The 17,141-nt window shown below is 35.7% G+C and overlaps 1 protein-coding gene across 1 annotated transcript in view; it reads left to right on the top strand.

The window, feature by feature from the left end:
* LOC149528693 (GTP binding protein) overlaps positions 1 to 17,141 on the top strand; it is a 124,796-nt gene that overhangs the window by 16,622 nt on the left and 91,033 nt on the right. Inside the window, exon 3 of the mRNA XM_089811358.1 lies at positions 11,096 to 11,219. Within this exon, the coding sequence (XP_089667484.1) occupies positions 11,096 to 11,219 (124 nt within the window). The remainder of the gene's footprint in view (positions 1 to 11,095; positions 11,220 to 17,141) is intronic.

Below are 17,141 nucleotides of genomic sequence, written 5' to 3'. Positions count from 1 at the left end.
CAGAGCTATCAATTTAATCCCTAGGCCAAATAATTTTCTAAGTTAACTTCAACTTGGCAGGATAGAGTTGTGAATTTTGTACTTAGGCGTTTTCTTTTGAAAATTTGGTCTTAACTCTGTAAATTTGGATAATTCTCAAAAGAGAAATTTTAATTAGACTTAAGTTTTTGGAAAATCTCAAATTTTTCTTTGGTCAAAATTTTTAATTTTGTTGAAATGAGGAAAAATGCAAAAAATTGATTTTTGGTTCTAAATGCAATTTTAATTTTTTAATTTTTAGCTTGGCAAAATCGATTTGGTAGAAAATTGCAAAAAATTGGCTTTAATTGAATTAATTGCCTTGAAAACTTAAAAGTTTTTAATGAATTTAGTAATTTAATATTGAAAAAATGGCTTTTGGTTAGCCAAAATCCAAATTTAATGACGTATTAATTACTAAACCCTCATTAAATGGAAATATTTAACACCCTCAAGGCCATTTAATTTCGTTTTGCAATTGGAGCTAATTGGTAAATTTAAAAGTGCAATTTTCTTTTGGCAAAATTAATTTTTTTTGAGCTAAGTATTTAATTGTGGGCCTTAACTTGAATTTAATTTTTGTTTTTTGTTTTCTCCTAGACCATGTAGGCCAGCTTTATGGAGAAAGAAAATTGGCTATAAAAGGAGTCTCCTCCTCATCTCATTTTCACAAATCATTTCTTCCTCTCCATGTGGGCGAATTTTGTGGAGCAGATTTTTTTGTAAACTTGGGCGAATTTTGTGGAGGCGAATTTAGTGGAAGGCAGTTTTTTGCATGCTTGGGCAATTTTTGTTTGCATTTCTTCATTTTCAGACCTTGGCAATTTTTTTGTGGGCAGAATTTTTGCATATTTTGGTGGTTTTTTCCTCCATTTGTGGGCTGCGATTTGTGCCCTAGGTAGATTTGTGGGCAGATTTCAGACTTCATGCTTGGGCGAATTTGAGACGAAGGCAAAATTTTCCATCTTTGGCATTTTATTGAGGCAGATCTGATTCTGATTTTTGAGCAATTCATGGTGAAGGTCTGATTTTTTCCTACTTAGGACTGCATTTTTTATATCAGATTTTGGCAATTTTGTTGGGAGAAGAGATACATATGAAAATTTGATTTTTGCATAGAAGGCAAGTGTTGCATAGTTTTAGGAGTGTAAATTTCTAATTTGCAAAGGGGTTTGAACTTCTTGAAAGTCATATCCTAGGTTCCGAAAAGTCGCTGTGAGTTTATCGGTTAAGGTGAATTTTCATCATCTAGAGTTGCAAGGAGTGCTTAAGTTGATATATCCATCTTTCATTCTAGGCTAAGGATTGCTCCGCTTGGTTCTTATTGCCTTTTGGTCCACCACTCTACCATCCCATAATAGGGCGACGAGCATGGAGGATGATAGTGCAAGTAAGAATCCCAAGCGGGCGAACACTAAGACAAAGAGGATATGACGCCCAATACTTCATTCTTCTCGAAAATGAAGAGAATAACTGACACCAATATCTGTACAGTGGACATGATACGGATGAGGGATAGACTGAAGGAAGAACAATCCCCCTTGGCAAAAAGGATTTGCAAGAGTGGAATTGTACACGTAGCGGCCTTTCCTCCCACATTGCCTTGTCCAGAATTGATTATGGAATGTGCATCCATATTTGATCTAAACAATAATTCCATCATTTTTGATGGAGGGAAGAGAGTGTTGGCCAGTATTGGCGAACAAGCGATTGAAGAAACATTTAACATTCCCCAGTACAAGGGCATGACAATTGTAATGATGGATCAAGCAACTAAGTCATTTCAAGATAACTAAGGGGCCTATTACACTCATCTAAAGCAGAATTGGATACGCAAGGGAAGGAAAGGAGTTAACAAATCATCGAGGCTTATAGTGGCACTTGATTTTGAGAATATTAGAGAAGAGGATGTCAATGAAACAGATTTTGGATCGAGGTTGGATGAGTTGGAAAAAGTTGCCATCAGGAAAAAGCATTTGCGCACCCTTTCCTCTCTCAGCACTTTTATTGGATTTGCAAAGGAATATGAGAAGGATCATGAAAAAATACTACAAGCAGCGAACAGCGTGGCAAAGACAGCGGAACTCAAGGCGAAGCACACACCTTGTCCTCCTATGGAAGAAGTTAATGAAAGGCTAGCTAGGTTCATTGCCTTAGCTAAGAAAATGAAAGAAAAAGGAAGATTTATATTAGAAGATCATTTGATGTAAGCCCAAGTGGCAAATTTCCCTTTCTTCTAGAATAGGACAAGTGTCTATTTTTGATTGGCCACCATTTTGGTGCCTTCTCATTGGTTGCCACTTTTTGCACTTTTTTCATTGGTCCATTAATGAGGTGGCGGCTTCTCATCGGTCGATGGGGTGGCAACCCTAATTAGGGTTTTGAGGATCTAATCTGGATCGTTGGTCTTGTTTTAATCTCCACCGTCCGTTGTATTTTTGGCCCCTATAAAAGACCATTTGCTCTCATTTGTAAAGTGTTGGAGAAATTGTTGCGAAAATAATACCAAAATTGCTCTCTTTTTCATTGTTGCGATTGGCATTTTGATCAAGAACATTGGGTGTTATTGCATGTTTTCTACTTCCACTTAGTTAAATTTTCTTTCAAGTTGTTTTAAGTTGGTTGCATTTGAAGTTGTTTAAGTGAAGTTAAAGTAGATGGATAGTTGTATGGTAGCATTGGTAAATGTTTGATAGGGATCAATACTAGGCCACTAGCATCGTAGCGGCTAGTTGGGAAGCTTTGTGTGGTAAACTAGTCTATTATTCTTTTGAATCATTGCACCTGTGGAAGTGAGGCCGCTGGTCAGCTCTTATTAGGTTCGATCCCCATCCGTTTGCTAACCTTCCATTCATAGGAGTAGGAGTAGAATAGTAAGTAGCTGGGTAGTCGAAGCTTAGAGAAGCAAGTTAGAGTAGATCAAGTGATAGAACTCATCCATTCACCTTCCACAACCATCTCTTTCCCATCAACATCATCATCGGCAGACACACCCTCCATCATCGTGACCATCAACATTATTTGCCTCTGCACATTTCACAAACCGAGTCACCATCACTTTCATTCCACCAAAGTCCAAGTCATCCTTGAGTGAATAGTGTAAGGCCGCCTACGTGATTACCAACAAATCACATCGATAAAACTGAGCGAGTATTCAACGGTGTAAGGAACATTGGAGTTATACTCATGTCTTATGAGCATTAACTTTTCAAGAGAGGAGTTGTATGTTTGATATCCTGTATCAAATATTCAAATCCTAATATGTTCTGTAAGTGAAACAAAACTCGCATCAACAATATCAAAATAGGAATTTAAGGGAAAGTAAGTATGCATCTTACTACAATCCAATGCAACCAATTTATACAAAAATCTCGTTCTCCTTTTGAAAGTGTGGCACACAATATTGAAAAAACTTCCATAGATTAAGATACAATTCTTTGTTTTAAACAGGAATACAAGATTCAACCAAGAAGGTGATACAAAGGAGAAATCTCCAACAACATGACATCAAGGACACCATTAGTGCCTCAAGATAACTGGGTTGCTCCATCTTGAGAACCTATCTAGACAATCTGCAAAACATAAAGAACAACCATGGAGAGCTCACCTCCCATCCTAGGCCCTGAAAGGCCACCCACTGAGCTAGTACCGACCAGGTGACATTTAGAGACCAATCACAATGACATAACATATAATTAATAATTCCCATCCAAGTTATGCACAATAGGTTTCATAATGAACCTATGACTAGGGAGAAGGTGGATTTTTCTAGATAGGAGATGAAGAACATAAATCATATGCCTCTTCCAAAGCTACCAAATCGCATAAACTTCCATTTTTTGCTCTCCTTATTTCCCCAAAACAAACTCAGTTTTGCAATGATAAGCAAGGTCCCATAACACCTTGCTTCCTTCCTCTTTTCATCATGAGAAGAGACTCTGCACTGACCTGGAGTTCAACTAAGCCCTTCTCCCGTACGTGGCCACTTCTGTCTTATCTGAGGGTGAGTAATGTTAACACACCCTTCACAGTTTCTCCAACAAAGTGAAAGAATAACAAATCAGAGGATGCAGAAAAGACAACACCGCAATCAAATCAACAAGGCAAGTCTTCCTCGAATTCAAACAAGAATGGGGACAATAATAAGGACAAGAAAAAGTGTGCCTATTACAAGAAGTTGGTTCATGAAGAACGTGAATGTTATCATAAAAAGCTTGATGAGTTGACGAACAAATCATAAAGAAACATAATGTTTCACTGCCTAATGCTTATAAGGAGAATGGGTCTTCTTTAGATTCAAAGGGCAAAGGACAAGCTCTCATGGAAAATTCAAGTTCTTCAATAGAATGAATTCTTGACCCAGGTGCTTCATATCATATGGGTTCTTCAAAAGGAGATTTTTCTTCATTGAAGCAGTCAAAGGTACCACACATCTTTGTAGGAGATGATACAAAAATGGAAGTTGAAGGGAAAGGAAATGTGGAGATGGAAAATGGAGAATTCAAAGATGTTCTCTATGTTTCCAACCTAAGTTCTAATCTCCTCTCAATTTACCAAATCACTCACCTTGGATATGGTCATAAAGTTGAGTTCCTTCCTAACTCAGTAAAGGTACGCAGTCTAAAAGATGATTTAGTGGTTGCAACGGGGAAAGTTAATCATGACACAAGGTTGTATTCTTTCTCCCATATTGTGCCCAAGTCTCCTTTACAAGCCTTGTTGAGTCAATCCAATTCTCAAATCAAATTATGCCATAAGCGGTATGGACATCTTGCCTTCTGACATCTTGCCTTCTGCTATATTCAACAACTTTGCTCAAACAAAATGGTCAAAGGTCTACCTACAATCAACTTTTCCAAAGGTGAATGTTCAACATGTTCAGTGGATATGCATCTAGAGGAGAAGTTTAATAAAGGGAAGTCTTCAAGAGCACAAGGTGTTCTTCAGTTGGTCACATGCTACTAGCAGGTCCTTTTGCAGTGACATCAGTCAGCCAGGGTTGCTATGGACTTACTTTCATTGATGACTTTTCACGGTATACATAGATCTACTTTCTTCTTCACAAGAATGAAGTGTTGGACAAATTTCTAGCCTTCAAAGCTCATGTTGAACAAAAATCGAGGAAAGCCATCAAAGTTCTAAGAATGGACAATGAAAGCAGATATGTGAACAAAAGACTTAAAGACTTTTGCAAACTTGAGGGTATTGATCTTCAGAATCCACCAGCATTTAGTTCGCACAAGATAGATTTTGCAGCATTGAGGATCCAAACTCTTAAGTCTATGGCAGGTTGCATGATACAAACCAAATCTCTAGATCCATCACTTGAAGTTGAAGCAATCAGCATTGCCAATCACATACTTAATAGGTCTCCTCATCCTGCCTTAGATAGAAAGACTCCTTTTGAGGTATGGTGTGGCAGAAAACCAGTAGTGACACACTTTAGAGTCTTCGGTCGTCCAACATGGGCAAACATATCTTCCAAGGGATGCAAGGCACCACCACCTAGGCCTTGTACTTTCGTCGGATATGAAGACAATGTTAAGGCATATAGACTTCTGGATCTTGAGACACATGAGATCTTTGTGGAGAAGGATGTACACTTTGAGGAGAGTTCACCAAGCTTATCCTCTGATCCTCTTCGCACTTCATACATTGTGGAAACTGATAGTGACACTAGCAATAGTGCTTCAACAGATTCAGATACATGGGGTTCTATCGACAGTTGCAGCGAGAGGTCACGACATCAACACATTCCACATGCATATATTGCCATAGTGATAGGTTTAGTACAACAGGGTATTGTTCGTGGAGTCATATATAGTAGATTTGGAAGACATCATTGATGATATACATCTTCTCTTTGATGGGGAAGATCCTTCTTCAGTTGTTGCGAGGGCTCACTCAGACCCTCATGTCCATTCTCTACATGATCGATCTTACATGATCGATCTTCACAAGTTGATGTGATTGTGGATGCTTATGTACAACAATTGTAGGAGTTCTCTTTATCATTTGAAGAGATAGTAGGTTCTTTGAGACAGGTTCTACATTCGTCCTTGACAAGGACAGTTGAGTAGGTTTCAGATACATCATCAATCATCAGGATTCTTTCCACACACAGTGGAAGCATCTCACTTGTACCTATGGTATTGTTTCTTCCAAAGGGAAGGAACACTATTCAGTAGTCCTGGATCAGCTTCTACATTGGAGCAACTATCACTGATCGACACTCTTCATTTGGGGGGGGAGACTACCTTGTCTCTCTTCTTCTTCTCTCTTGTGAGGGGGACCTTTTCCTCTTTTGGGATAGTGTTCTTCTCACATTTCTCTATTGTATATACTTGATGTATGTCGTAATGGGGGGGTCTTGATTACTCCATCCATCCATGCATCTAGTTTTTTCATCTCTCTTTTCGGGTGAGGGTTTTTCCCATGAGGTTTTCCCTCTTTCTTTGCTTTATGAGAGATTGCATTTCATTATGTACATGGGTACCTAACATGGCCTAGTAGCCGGGACCCATCTTGCATTTCATCCTAGCTTTCGTAAGCTTAAGTGCATTCCCCTAAGTTGCACTTAAGGGGGGGGTGTTGGTGTAAATACGTATTTACTATTTACACTTTACTTAAGTTTACTTAGGTTAATGCATTATTTTATTATATTGCATTATTTTATTATTTATTTGGTGAGACACTTAGGAGTTTGCGTACTCTTATGAGTTGTCATGTTGACAACACTGGAGTAAGCAACTTTAATTTAGCACATGGTGTCTACAACACTGGAGTTTGCATCATTAACTGAGTTGTCATGTAGACAAGTTATTCACACTTCCATTTTAGCACATGTTGTCTACAACATAATTTTGCGTGCTACACCTTTGTAGGCTTATCCTCTCATCATCACACTTACTCCTGTGCTTAATCAAGGATAACCATATCTGGTGGACATGTGCCAGGTTGTATGACTTATCATATTGCTGACTTCTATGCATTCTAGAAGCATTCCAGAGGCCTTTATGTATAGGCACTCTTAGTGTACTTACATCCATATTGAATGAATATTATATCATCTTTCTGATCATACTCTCTTTGGTCTACTGTTGTGCTTGTGTTTGAGTTTCTTGGTCTTGGGTGAATTTTTCCTTAAGGAAAATTCTTACATGGACATGGCCACTTCAGTCCTATCTGAGGGTGAGTAATGTTAACACACCCTTCACAGTTTTCCCAACAAAACAAAGAGAAGAAATATAAAATGAAGCAAGGAAAAACCCACAATACCCATCCCTCACATGATACAAACAACACACATACTACAATATGCAAGAATTTTATACGTACAAGCAATGAACAAAAAGGGCATAATCATGGCAATGGAGAACCTACCTTCACAAAGGTTATGACAAGAATGAATTTTGAGATGCGCTAAATCCTCTGTTTCCTTGCAGTTGCAAACTTGACTTTGCTAAATGTAGAGAATGGGCGAACAACCCTCAACTCTTCAAAGGGACTCTAAATAGCCTCCAAACTTATCTACCCAACATAACAATAACTCTAATCTTGACTTTAAGCCTCCTATGGTTTTCCTACTTGCCCCTATCATCAAGACAACCTTTTGAAAGAGTGAAAACTTGGGTAACCTCATGGAGATGATCCATTTTCACACTAAAGAGAAATTGAGATATTTTAGGGGTCATAAATGTTGCTAGGAAGTTCTAGAAGGGTGGAAAAGGTTCCTAACCCATACACATACCATTTGAGCACTTGAATTACATTAATTTTGGCTTCTAGGATCAATTTATGACCTATACAATTGGCTTGAAATATTTGATCTTCAAAAACCCTAAGGATGTAACCTTTCCACTAAACCCTAATTAAGGGACACTAATTTAGGTTACCAACTAAATCAGTTTTAGGTTAACGAGTTACTTTGCTAACCCTAAATTGACATGTTAGTACAAATGCATATAACGAGTGTCAAGTGACACCATAAGATCTACTTTTACATAACATTTGACATGTCACAAAATACAGAATGATAAACATACATTCATATTACAATACAAATTAAACACTTGACAACGAGGTTCAGATCACTTTATTGGTTTCAGCCTTAGTTTTACAATTTGCACATAGGGTCAATTACCGATTCTTCAATTAATTCCATGGTTAATTATCCTGTACACTCAATCCAAATATCAGTAGTTCGATAACATCACATTCATATATTTAAACCAAATTTGCATAATCACATTGATCAAAATATTAAAACTTTCATTTAAATAACCTTTCTCATTTTTGCACACATATTTAATCATCACTAATCTCATAATTGAATCATCATAACATATTCATTAGTTCGAATTAAAATACTGCAATAATCATTGTAATGCATACATATACCCAAAACATCATAAACATCACCAATAAGGCAAACCTTGACTATCTAAATGCATATATCGTAATCATCAAGGTACCATAATTAACATCATCATCATCATAAGGTGAAACACCTCATATCATCGTTAGTACAAATCAATGTTTAAACAGTCGAACAATGTAGTAAGTCTTGAATCACAGAGTATATGAACATATCAACTGATCTCAATTTCGATTAGGACACTTAAACCATAAAACCTTAATTCATATCCATCATCATAATCATATAAATCCATAACTTTCTACCACCTGGTTATGCAGAAGTATCCTAGAGATTGCACACAATGTTTATGACTTAAATCGTAATTTCGAGTAACCTAATAACTCATCCCAATACATAAGTAGTTACTCTTGTACACGATACCCTAACAAATTTAACACATCACAATGTACTTATAATATTTAAAATTTTAAGCTACTTAAGGGAACTTCTAGAGAGTTGATAATCTTTGTCTTCGAGTTTCAAATGATTCAGAAGATGGTACGTATTACGTTATATTATTGTAACAATCATCAAATCATTATATGTTAGATAGCCATAATCATCATAATGTCCTCTACATGGTTCCTAGGTAGGAACAACAATATATCCCCATACCATTGCTTCTTGTACTCAAACATCCATTCAAATCTCCTATAAAGGATTTAACAACGAAATTCATATTTAAATAAGTACATATGAGGAGGGGACTTATATGATAATAGAAACTTAGAAATATTTTTGGGCTACAAAAAATACCCATACTTAGTTTTCCAATCCAGCAAGCAAAAGATGAAATGAATTAAATTTAACCTTCAGCCAGTCGAAAAAAGCAGTACTGACGCCTTTTCGACAGCAAATTTCACTGGATCTGCTCAGGATTTGCATAAACTAAAAGGTATCCAGATAGTTTTTTGGGGTAAAGAAAAATACTTATAAATTGTTTTTTGATTTGATGAGCAGAAGGATCAGATCTGATGCAAAATTAAATACACCTTCACTCTTTGTTTGATTGTGGTGAAACGAAAGCCAGATATGACTTTTTGCACCTTTTGGATGCTATGGAACAAATGAAAACAGCCATTAGAATTACCAGGATGCCAGAAAACAGAGTTTACAAAATATTTGTAAAAATGCCCCAAATCTCTCAATCAAAGAAATTAAATCTATTCATTTACTAGAATAACTCTTGATATAATGCTAGAATCTGGAAAGATGAATAACCCAGAAAAATTACTGCAAACAAATAGAAATTAAACTGTGAATGACAATGATACAAGATCAAAATAACAACACAGAACTAGCCTCGACAAGATAACAGCAAATACTGAAGAAGCAAACTAGCATTAGGGGAATGTACAAGCAACACCTTTGGAGTGCAATTACAATGCACTGCAATGGTATGAGATGAGATGCTCATAAGAGAGCAATGTGTGAGTATAAAGCATTTACCACCCAAGAGACTAAAAACACAACCAATGTGAGATAAAGTGAAAACGTCCCTTTAGAGTGCAATTACAATGCACTGCAATGGTATGAGATGAGATGCTCATAAGAGAGCAATGTGTGAGTTTATATTAATATAAAGCATTTACGACCCAAGAAAGTAAAAACACAACCAATGTGAGATAAAGTGAAAATGTCCCTAAGTAAACTAAGTGTGGAGAGCTATAGTAGAGAACTAGCTAATAAATAGCTAGGTAGCTAAAAAATCCTCTTCACACTGACACAACCTACAAGTGGCAAAAACCTGCAGCTTTTTCCATCAGTTGAGCTTTTTGTGATTTTTTTTGAATGAGTTAATTGCTGTCCCTCTGTCCTTCCCAAAATATGTTTATTTTTTTGCTTTTGCTGAATTTGTGTACCTGAAATTTTGAAAAATACTGAAAATGGCCTTGCAATTTGCTTGATTTTTTTATACCACATCACCCTAAAATAATCTTTTAGACTTGTTTCTGTTTCATAGGTTGAAGGTTGCACAACAACTTTTAGCAAAGTACTTAGTAAATGATAAGCTACTCTTTATAGTCTATAAGTGTCAGCACTTGAAAAAAATATTGAACTTTTGACGAGCTGGTGGCTTAGTGGAGAGCACACAGAGTTGCATCTGAGGTTCTAGGTTAAAGTCCTAGTTAGTGCATTTATTGTATTTTGAACAATAAGAACTCAAATATGCATGAATTTTTTTGGACTTTATCTCCATTTTGTGTTTATGGAAAGTCACTCATTATATTAAAGTGATTGCATTTGAACATTTATACACATAATTTAATGTGGGTGCACTTAAAATGATGTGATTCTTATAATATGCATTGATGTGTTGAAATAAAGACAGTGCATTCCATTAAAATATCATAAATCAGATAGGTACTGGAGAATTGCAATGCCTTGACTTGTGGAATATTCTACTTTGACTTTTCTGCAATGAGGGATACTTGATGTTTTCTGCTATCAATTTTTTGAAGGCATAGAACGGGCAAGATATTTAAATTGGTTTAGATGCTTATGACATGCATTTATTTTTATAATTTCAACTTTACATCGATGTGGACATATGCACTTTTTATCAGCCAGTTAATATGGCTGTGATAAGGGGTATGAGTGTGTGATAATGATTTAAGTAGTGGACTAACTACAATCTTCCTTCAATATTTCATGCAGGTTTCTGCATTTTTGGAAGTGCATGACATAGCAGGGTTGGTACGAGGAGCACATGATGGACAGGGACTTGGAAACAACTTTCTTTCTCACATAAGGGCTGTTGATGGAATTTTTCATGTTTGCAGTAAGTCTATTAATTTTTTTGCATAGTTTAACGCTCTTATCAATTTCATGAGAAATCCTTAAAGCACTAACAATTTTCAAAGATGGAGCTTTAGTTATCATTTTTTCATTTTTTTCCATGCAAAAATCAATGAATTCATCAGCAAGCTTGTTTTTTCAAGTGCGGATTGAACCTATGACACTTTTAGACTCTAAAATCTAGCTTATCCTTTACTAAGTACTTTGCTAAAAGTTGTTGCACAACCTTCAACCTATGAAACAGAAACAAGTTTAAAAGATTTTCATAGGGTGATGTGGCATAAAAAATATTGTTAGTTCATATTATTTTCAAGTATGGATTGAACCTATGCCACTTTTAGACTATAAAAAGTAGCTTATCATTTACTAAGTACTTTGCTAAAAGTTGTTGTGGCATAAATTTTTTATTTTAGGGTGATGTGGCATAAAAAAATTAAGCAAATCACAACGGCATTTTCAGTTTTTTTCCAAATTTCAGGTACACAATTTCAGCAAAAGCAAAAAAAAAAAAAAACCCATGTTTTGGGAAGGACAGAGGGACAGCAATTAACTTATTCAAAAAATAATCACAAAAAGCTCAATTGGTGAAAGAAGATGCAATATTTTGCCGCTTGTGGGTTGTGTTAGTGTGAAGAGGATTCTTTAGCTACCTAGCTATTTATTATCTAATTCTCTACTACAGCTCTCTCCACACTTAGTTAACAACAATCTCACTCTTAGTTATTGTCACGCTTGGGAATTCTGTGTTATTTCATTTTTCTCATCTCTGCATTTGCTAAAGGTGAGAAATCTGGGAATGCTAATACTTAATAAGGGATTTATACTTGAGAATGAAATACACTGATGTGGTTTTTCAAAATGGAGAAGCTTGTTTGCGAATTGCCTTTTTTTGACATCTTTCCCTTGGGCACTTCTTTTTTGAGAGTGTTGGGTCCACTGCTTTTGGCTTACATGGAAGAGTTGTTCCACTTTTCTGGGTAGAGTTTGTTTGTAAAGAAGCATTGTATTAAAACAAAAGCTTTATTTGTCCTTGATGACAATCACTCTTGCTGCATGGGTTAGCTTTGGTCGACTTTGGGAGTCGTGACTGACCCAAATCTTTTCCATTTGTTGTGTTTTTTTAAAGATTTGTTTAACTGACCATGCATTTATTCTTTGGTACTGTCTTATTTTCATCCATTGCACTTTGCATTTGTTGGTGATCTTGTTGTCGTGATGTTTCCTTACCATTTGAGATTGTCCTAATCTTTCCTTGCTCAGTAAAATGAAAGTAGCATATTTCTTTGTTTCTTTCCTGGTATTGTTTTCGTTTGCCCTCTATTTCCTCTTTGTCATGTTCCTGCTATGACATCTGATCCAACATTGAAAACGTCTAAACCCTAGGCAAGAAATTGTCTTGAGACTTGACAATTTCTCCAAACGTTACGGTCGTCTGTCAACATCAAGACAGATATTAAAAGGCCATATCTACTAAAAAATGTTTATAATCAGTCAGCAAATTTGCTAGAGCAGGGCGGACTCAAATAAACAACAAATAAGGAGAGCTGACTGATTCATGAGTTGTAATGTCTCAGAAGAAGTCAACTGGAGCTCACTGTTATGGCATTTCATTTCATTATTATAAAAGCCAGCAAGTGTCACCAATAAGGCTTCAGGAGGTAATTGGAAGATGGCAGATGTGTAGGTCATGCTCCGATTGCAAGGGGAAACATTAATTGAGATAAATATATTATTTATGTCACACAAATTGAGCAAGAATTTGTTCAGGTGGAAATATTTTGAGCATTAGCAATAATATCTAAACTATATATTGATTCCCCTCAGACGTAATCGCATTAGTAACAATCTGGTAAATGATTAGGAGCAGCAAAGGTATTGATCTGACTAATGATTAAAGATCAGAGAAGGCATCTCATTAAGCAGAGTACTTATTCTTTATGAAGTTGTGGTCTTAATGGGAATAAACCATCCCTTCCTTATTGTAGCATTTCCCAAGATACGGTACAACCATTGATCAAGTGTTAAGAATATTGGTAAGATGTGATTGGAGGGAATGTTAGGAAACATTTAAGTAGGTCCGAGTAAAATATTTGTTACGAACAGTCACCTCTCCTTTAAACAATTGCAAGCACATGTGAAGTTGTGATTTCTCACCGTCTATGGGAAGATATTAATATCCAATCCAAGCTATCCAGGAGGGAGGAGGACAAGTATTGACATATTTACAATCACACTTAGCATAGTCACTGATTTATGTAGAGTATTTATCTTCCTTGTGAAGAGTAACAATTATATTTTATAATCCATATTCTTTTATAATCTGTATTCTTTCCTTCCGTACTAAATAGTAATGAGTCTGAGTATGTTTTGTTTAGTACGTATCTCTAGGTAATTGTTTATATTTCTTATGTGTATACTACTTATTTATGGTAGCTGTTTATTATTTGAAATTCACAACTATTGTGGCCTTTATGCCAGTATACATTACATGGATTTGTTGTCGCAAACTACGATCTGTATTCTTTGGTTCTGATGTTATTTCCTTATAAGGCCATTTCTCTATTTTCCTCCTATATCAGCTGTAATGGGATTGATTGATTAATTATATCCCATTGATTGAAAGGTTACATTCAAAGGGCACATCTTATGTGTGCCTCTAAACACCCAACTTATAATCGGATAATAATCTTATTTGCACCAGTTAGGCTTGACTAATCATCTATAGTCGATCATTATATTCTCAGTCCTCATTAAGAATCGTTGATTACTTGTGCAGAGCTATCAACATACCATAGTCGATCATTCTCAATGATACTAAAGACATACTTTACGGTGAAATGCCCTTGTTATCTTTGGAGTAATCTTGCTTTTTTCCATCCAATAGTGAACTACAAGCTTGGAGAAAATTACAGGGCATCCGACTCATAAAGCATATGTCTCTTGCTGCAAAAAACAATCTGCAGAATTGCATTGCGTTCAAATCTGTTATGACCGTTGGTGTTGATATGACCAATTTTTTAATATTTTCTGTTAGTCCTGAAGTGTACCTACATGGGGGAGAGACATCTCTTCAGTGCACGGGTCACAACTTTACTACCGTTGCGGGGATGGCTCTGACATGGATTTTTGACTACCATATCAATTAAATCACTACCTTAAAGCATTGGTACAGTCGCTAATAGGGAGCTGATAGAAGATCCATCAGTATTATTGGTCATTCACTTAATGTCAATCATTGATATTGACATTGATTAATATCATAGATCATTATTATCAAATATTAAGGATGTAGATTAATATTGATAGACAAATCAATATAATATTAATGACAATTAATATTAATGAGTAATACTATAAAGTAATATTATTAATATTAGATTAATAATAATTAAATTGATTAATTATAATTCAATATAAGATTCTATTTCTAGAAGGGAATATCACACTTCACATTGTATGAATTCTCATATGCTTTGGTAATGTTTTTTGACAACTTGCTGAAGTCAAAGGCAGTTCAGAATATGGGTGTCTCCTTATGTTATTGGCTAGGTCCACTTTTATCCATTATGCCCAAGGGTTCACTTCAGGCAATGCATTGGCATTCAGCACGAGCCATCAAGTGATAAAGGGTTCCATTTGACATTTAGATTTCATGATTTACCTGTTCAATCATTAAGAGACAATTTTTTTACTGTTCTTTTACATTTAGATGTTTCAATATACTGAAGCACGGTGAAAATTTCTTCCTGGTTTTGATTTGTGAGTTTCAGTGAAGAAATGTGATTTCTATAAGGTTGGATATCTCATAGGTAACCATGTGTTTTTTGTATGCATTTGCTTTGCATATAATTGTTTCAATACTTTGAAATGCACTGAGAAGTTCCCCCTGTATTTGGTGTGGGGATTTCAGCGAAGAAAAATTCAGTTTGAATAATTTTGGACATCTCCTTTGCATACATGTGCCCTTTGGTAAACATCCAAACTTCGGAAACAATATAGATTGACTCTAGCTACAAGACACCCTTCGTTTTCCACCATGGGAATTATATCAATCTTTGTGACTGTCAATTTTAAGTATCTTTAAGTGGGTCAAAGATCTGGTTTTAATATTCTTCTGCCTTGATCTTCTTGTCTAGACTTGCTGAATTCAGGGAGCGGTGGAAGTTAATCAGGTTAAGTTCAATGCTATTAACATTCAACATTTGTCTATTCTACAATTTGTCGTCTAAGAGATTCATCTCTGTTTCTTTAATTCTCGACTTCCAAAGATGGATCTACCAATTTATATTGCCTTGATGATTTCAGAATATGTCAGTACATAAATTAACCTTTTAATTATGTTGAAAAAAATCTGGAGCTTTATTTTCTGAACTAGTTGTGGCACAGCAAAGGAATGCTTTCTGCAGTCTTTGAAATTGGCAACTGTGCCATTTGCAAATCCTTCTTATTGGAGCATCAAACAAAAACCTGGGAAAAGTAGCATATGGTGCTATCTAGGATTATTGAGGTCAAGTTGTTTTGGCTTATGTGGTTTTTATGAACAGGATTGCTAAATGGATCTGCAATCTGTGTAAACAATTTGTCTTGTGATTTGATGGTCTGTCTCATAGTTCTATAGTAGTCATTTTGTAAAAGGTTTTACCTTATTAATGCTTGGACTAATTTAGGATCAGTGTTCCATAGGGATGTCCTGTCTTTTTTTAATCATGTATATGGTATAGTGATGAACTTTGGAATGCGGAAACAGTGGGGAGTTGTCACCCTGCCACCATCAGCAGCAGAAGAGAAATTTTTTTGGTCTACTCTGCAGAAGTACGGAACATCTCTGGAAAGTTCCTTCTGTTGGGGACAGCTGGTGGACATTCCGGTGTCACCTAAAACTGTAAAAAATCAAAACCCTAAATTCATCTAAATTGTCACCTAAAACTGTAAAAAATCAAAACCCTAAATTCTTCTAAATTGCAGAAAAAACAAAAAAGATACTAGCCCTGGAAATATAAGATGTTTTTTTTTAGACAATCATTGACTGATTCCATCTTCAAATATTGCTATTATTGATATCCGCTGTTGGTGCTGCTGGATTTGGGTGAAAATTTGTTGGCAAATATGGGGTCTTCACCTACTGTAAGTTTTTACACCAGTACAGAGGATGATGGTCAGTTGTAATAAAAACTGCCAAAAGTTGTACAAATATCCTGCCTGAAATATTGTACAGGGCAGTGTAAATGGTTAAATTATTAGCTAAGTTACTAGTTTCGGTATGGATCTTGTTTATGTACATGGTTCCAACTATTTCTTGGAACTGGATTCATTTCTGGTTCTTTTGTACAAGGAACATGTAAAATCACACACACACCGTAAAAACAAGAATTAAATTGAGAATACCACATAGCATGATACATCATAAACTCTTAATGTCATTTAAAGCTTAAATGATAAACATTATAAAATATGCATGTTCAAACTTGTTACCCTGATAATTTACCCAAGAAGTTAAAGAAATTTTAGTTCGGGAGAGAGTAAATTTAAAATGCAAAAACTTCTCTCTCCCCGTACTAAAACCTTCTCTCTCTATGTACTAAAAGTTTTATTTCTCTATGTACTATGTTTACTCTCTTTCTATCAACCTTAACTTTGTGAAAGTTAAGGTTGGAAAGTTAGAGTTTGCAAGTTGGAGCCAAGACTTGGTCTTTTCCTTCTCTCTCCCGAATCTTAACTATTTGCCATAATACTAACCTATCTCTTTTCAACATCTCAATTTATTATATTATCTCATGGGAAGATGCAACCCATGGTGGGAACAAACTGTGATGCCTCAAATACATACTATATCAGATGATGTCAGGATTAGAGGAATAGAGGTTGATATGTTTGACTCGATTATCTGAATGTTCATTGATTCTCG

The sequence above is a fragment of the Cupressus sempervirens genome, chromosome 11 (genome assembly GCF_028749045.1).
Source record: "Cupressus sempervirens isolate cs-2001-9-10 chromosome 11, ASM2874904v1, whole genome shotgun sequence".
In the NCBI taxonomy this organism is placed as follows: Eukaryota; Viridiplantae; Streptophyta; class Pinopsida; order Cupressales; family Cupressaceae; genus Cupressus; species Cupressus sempervirens.
This window is presented reverse-complemented; position numbering and strand designations above follow the sequence as displayed.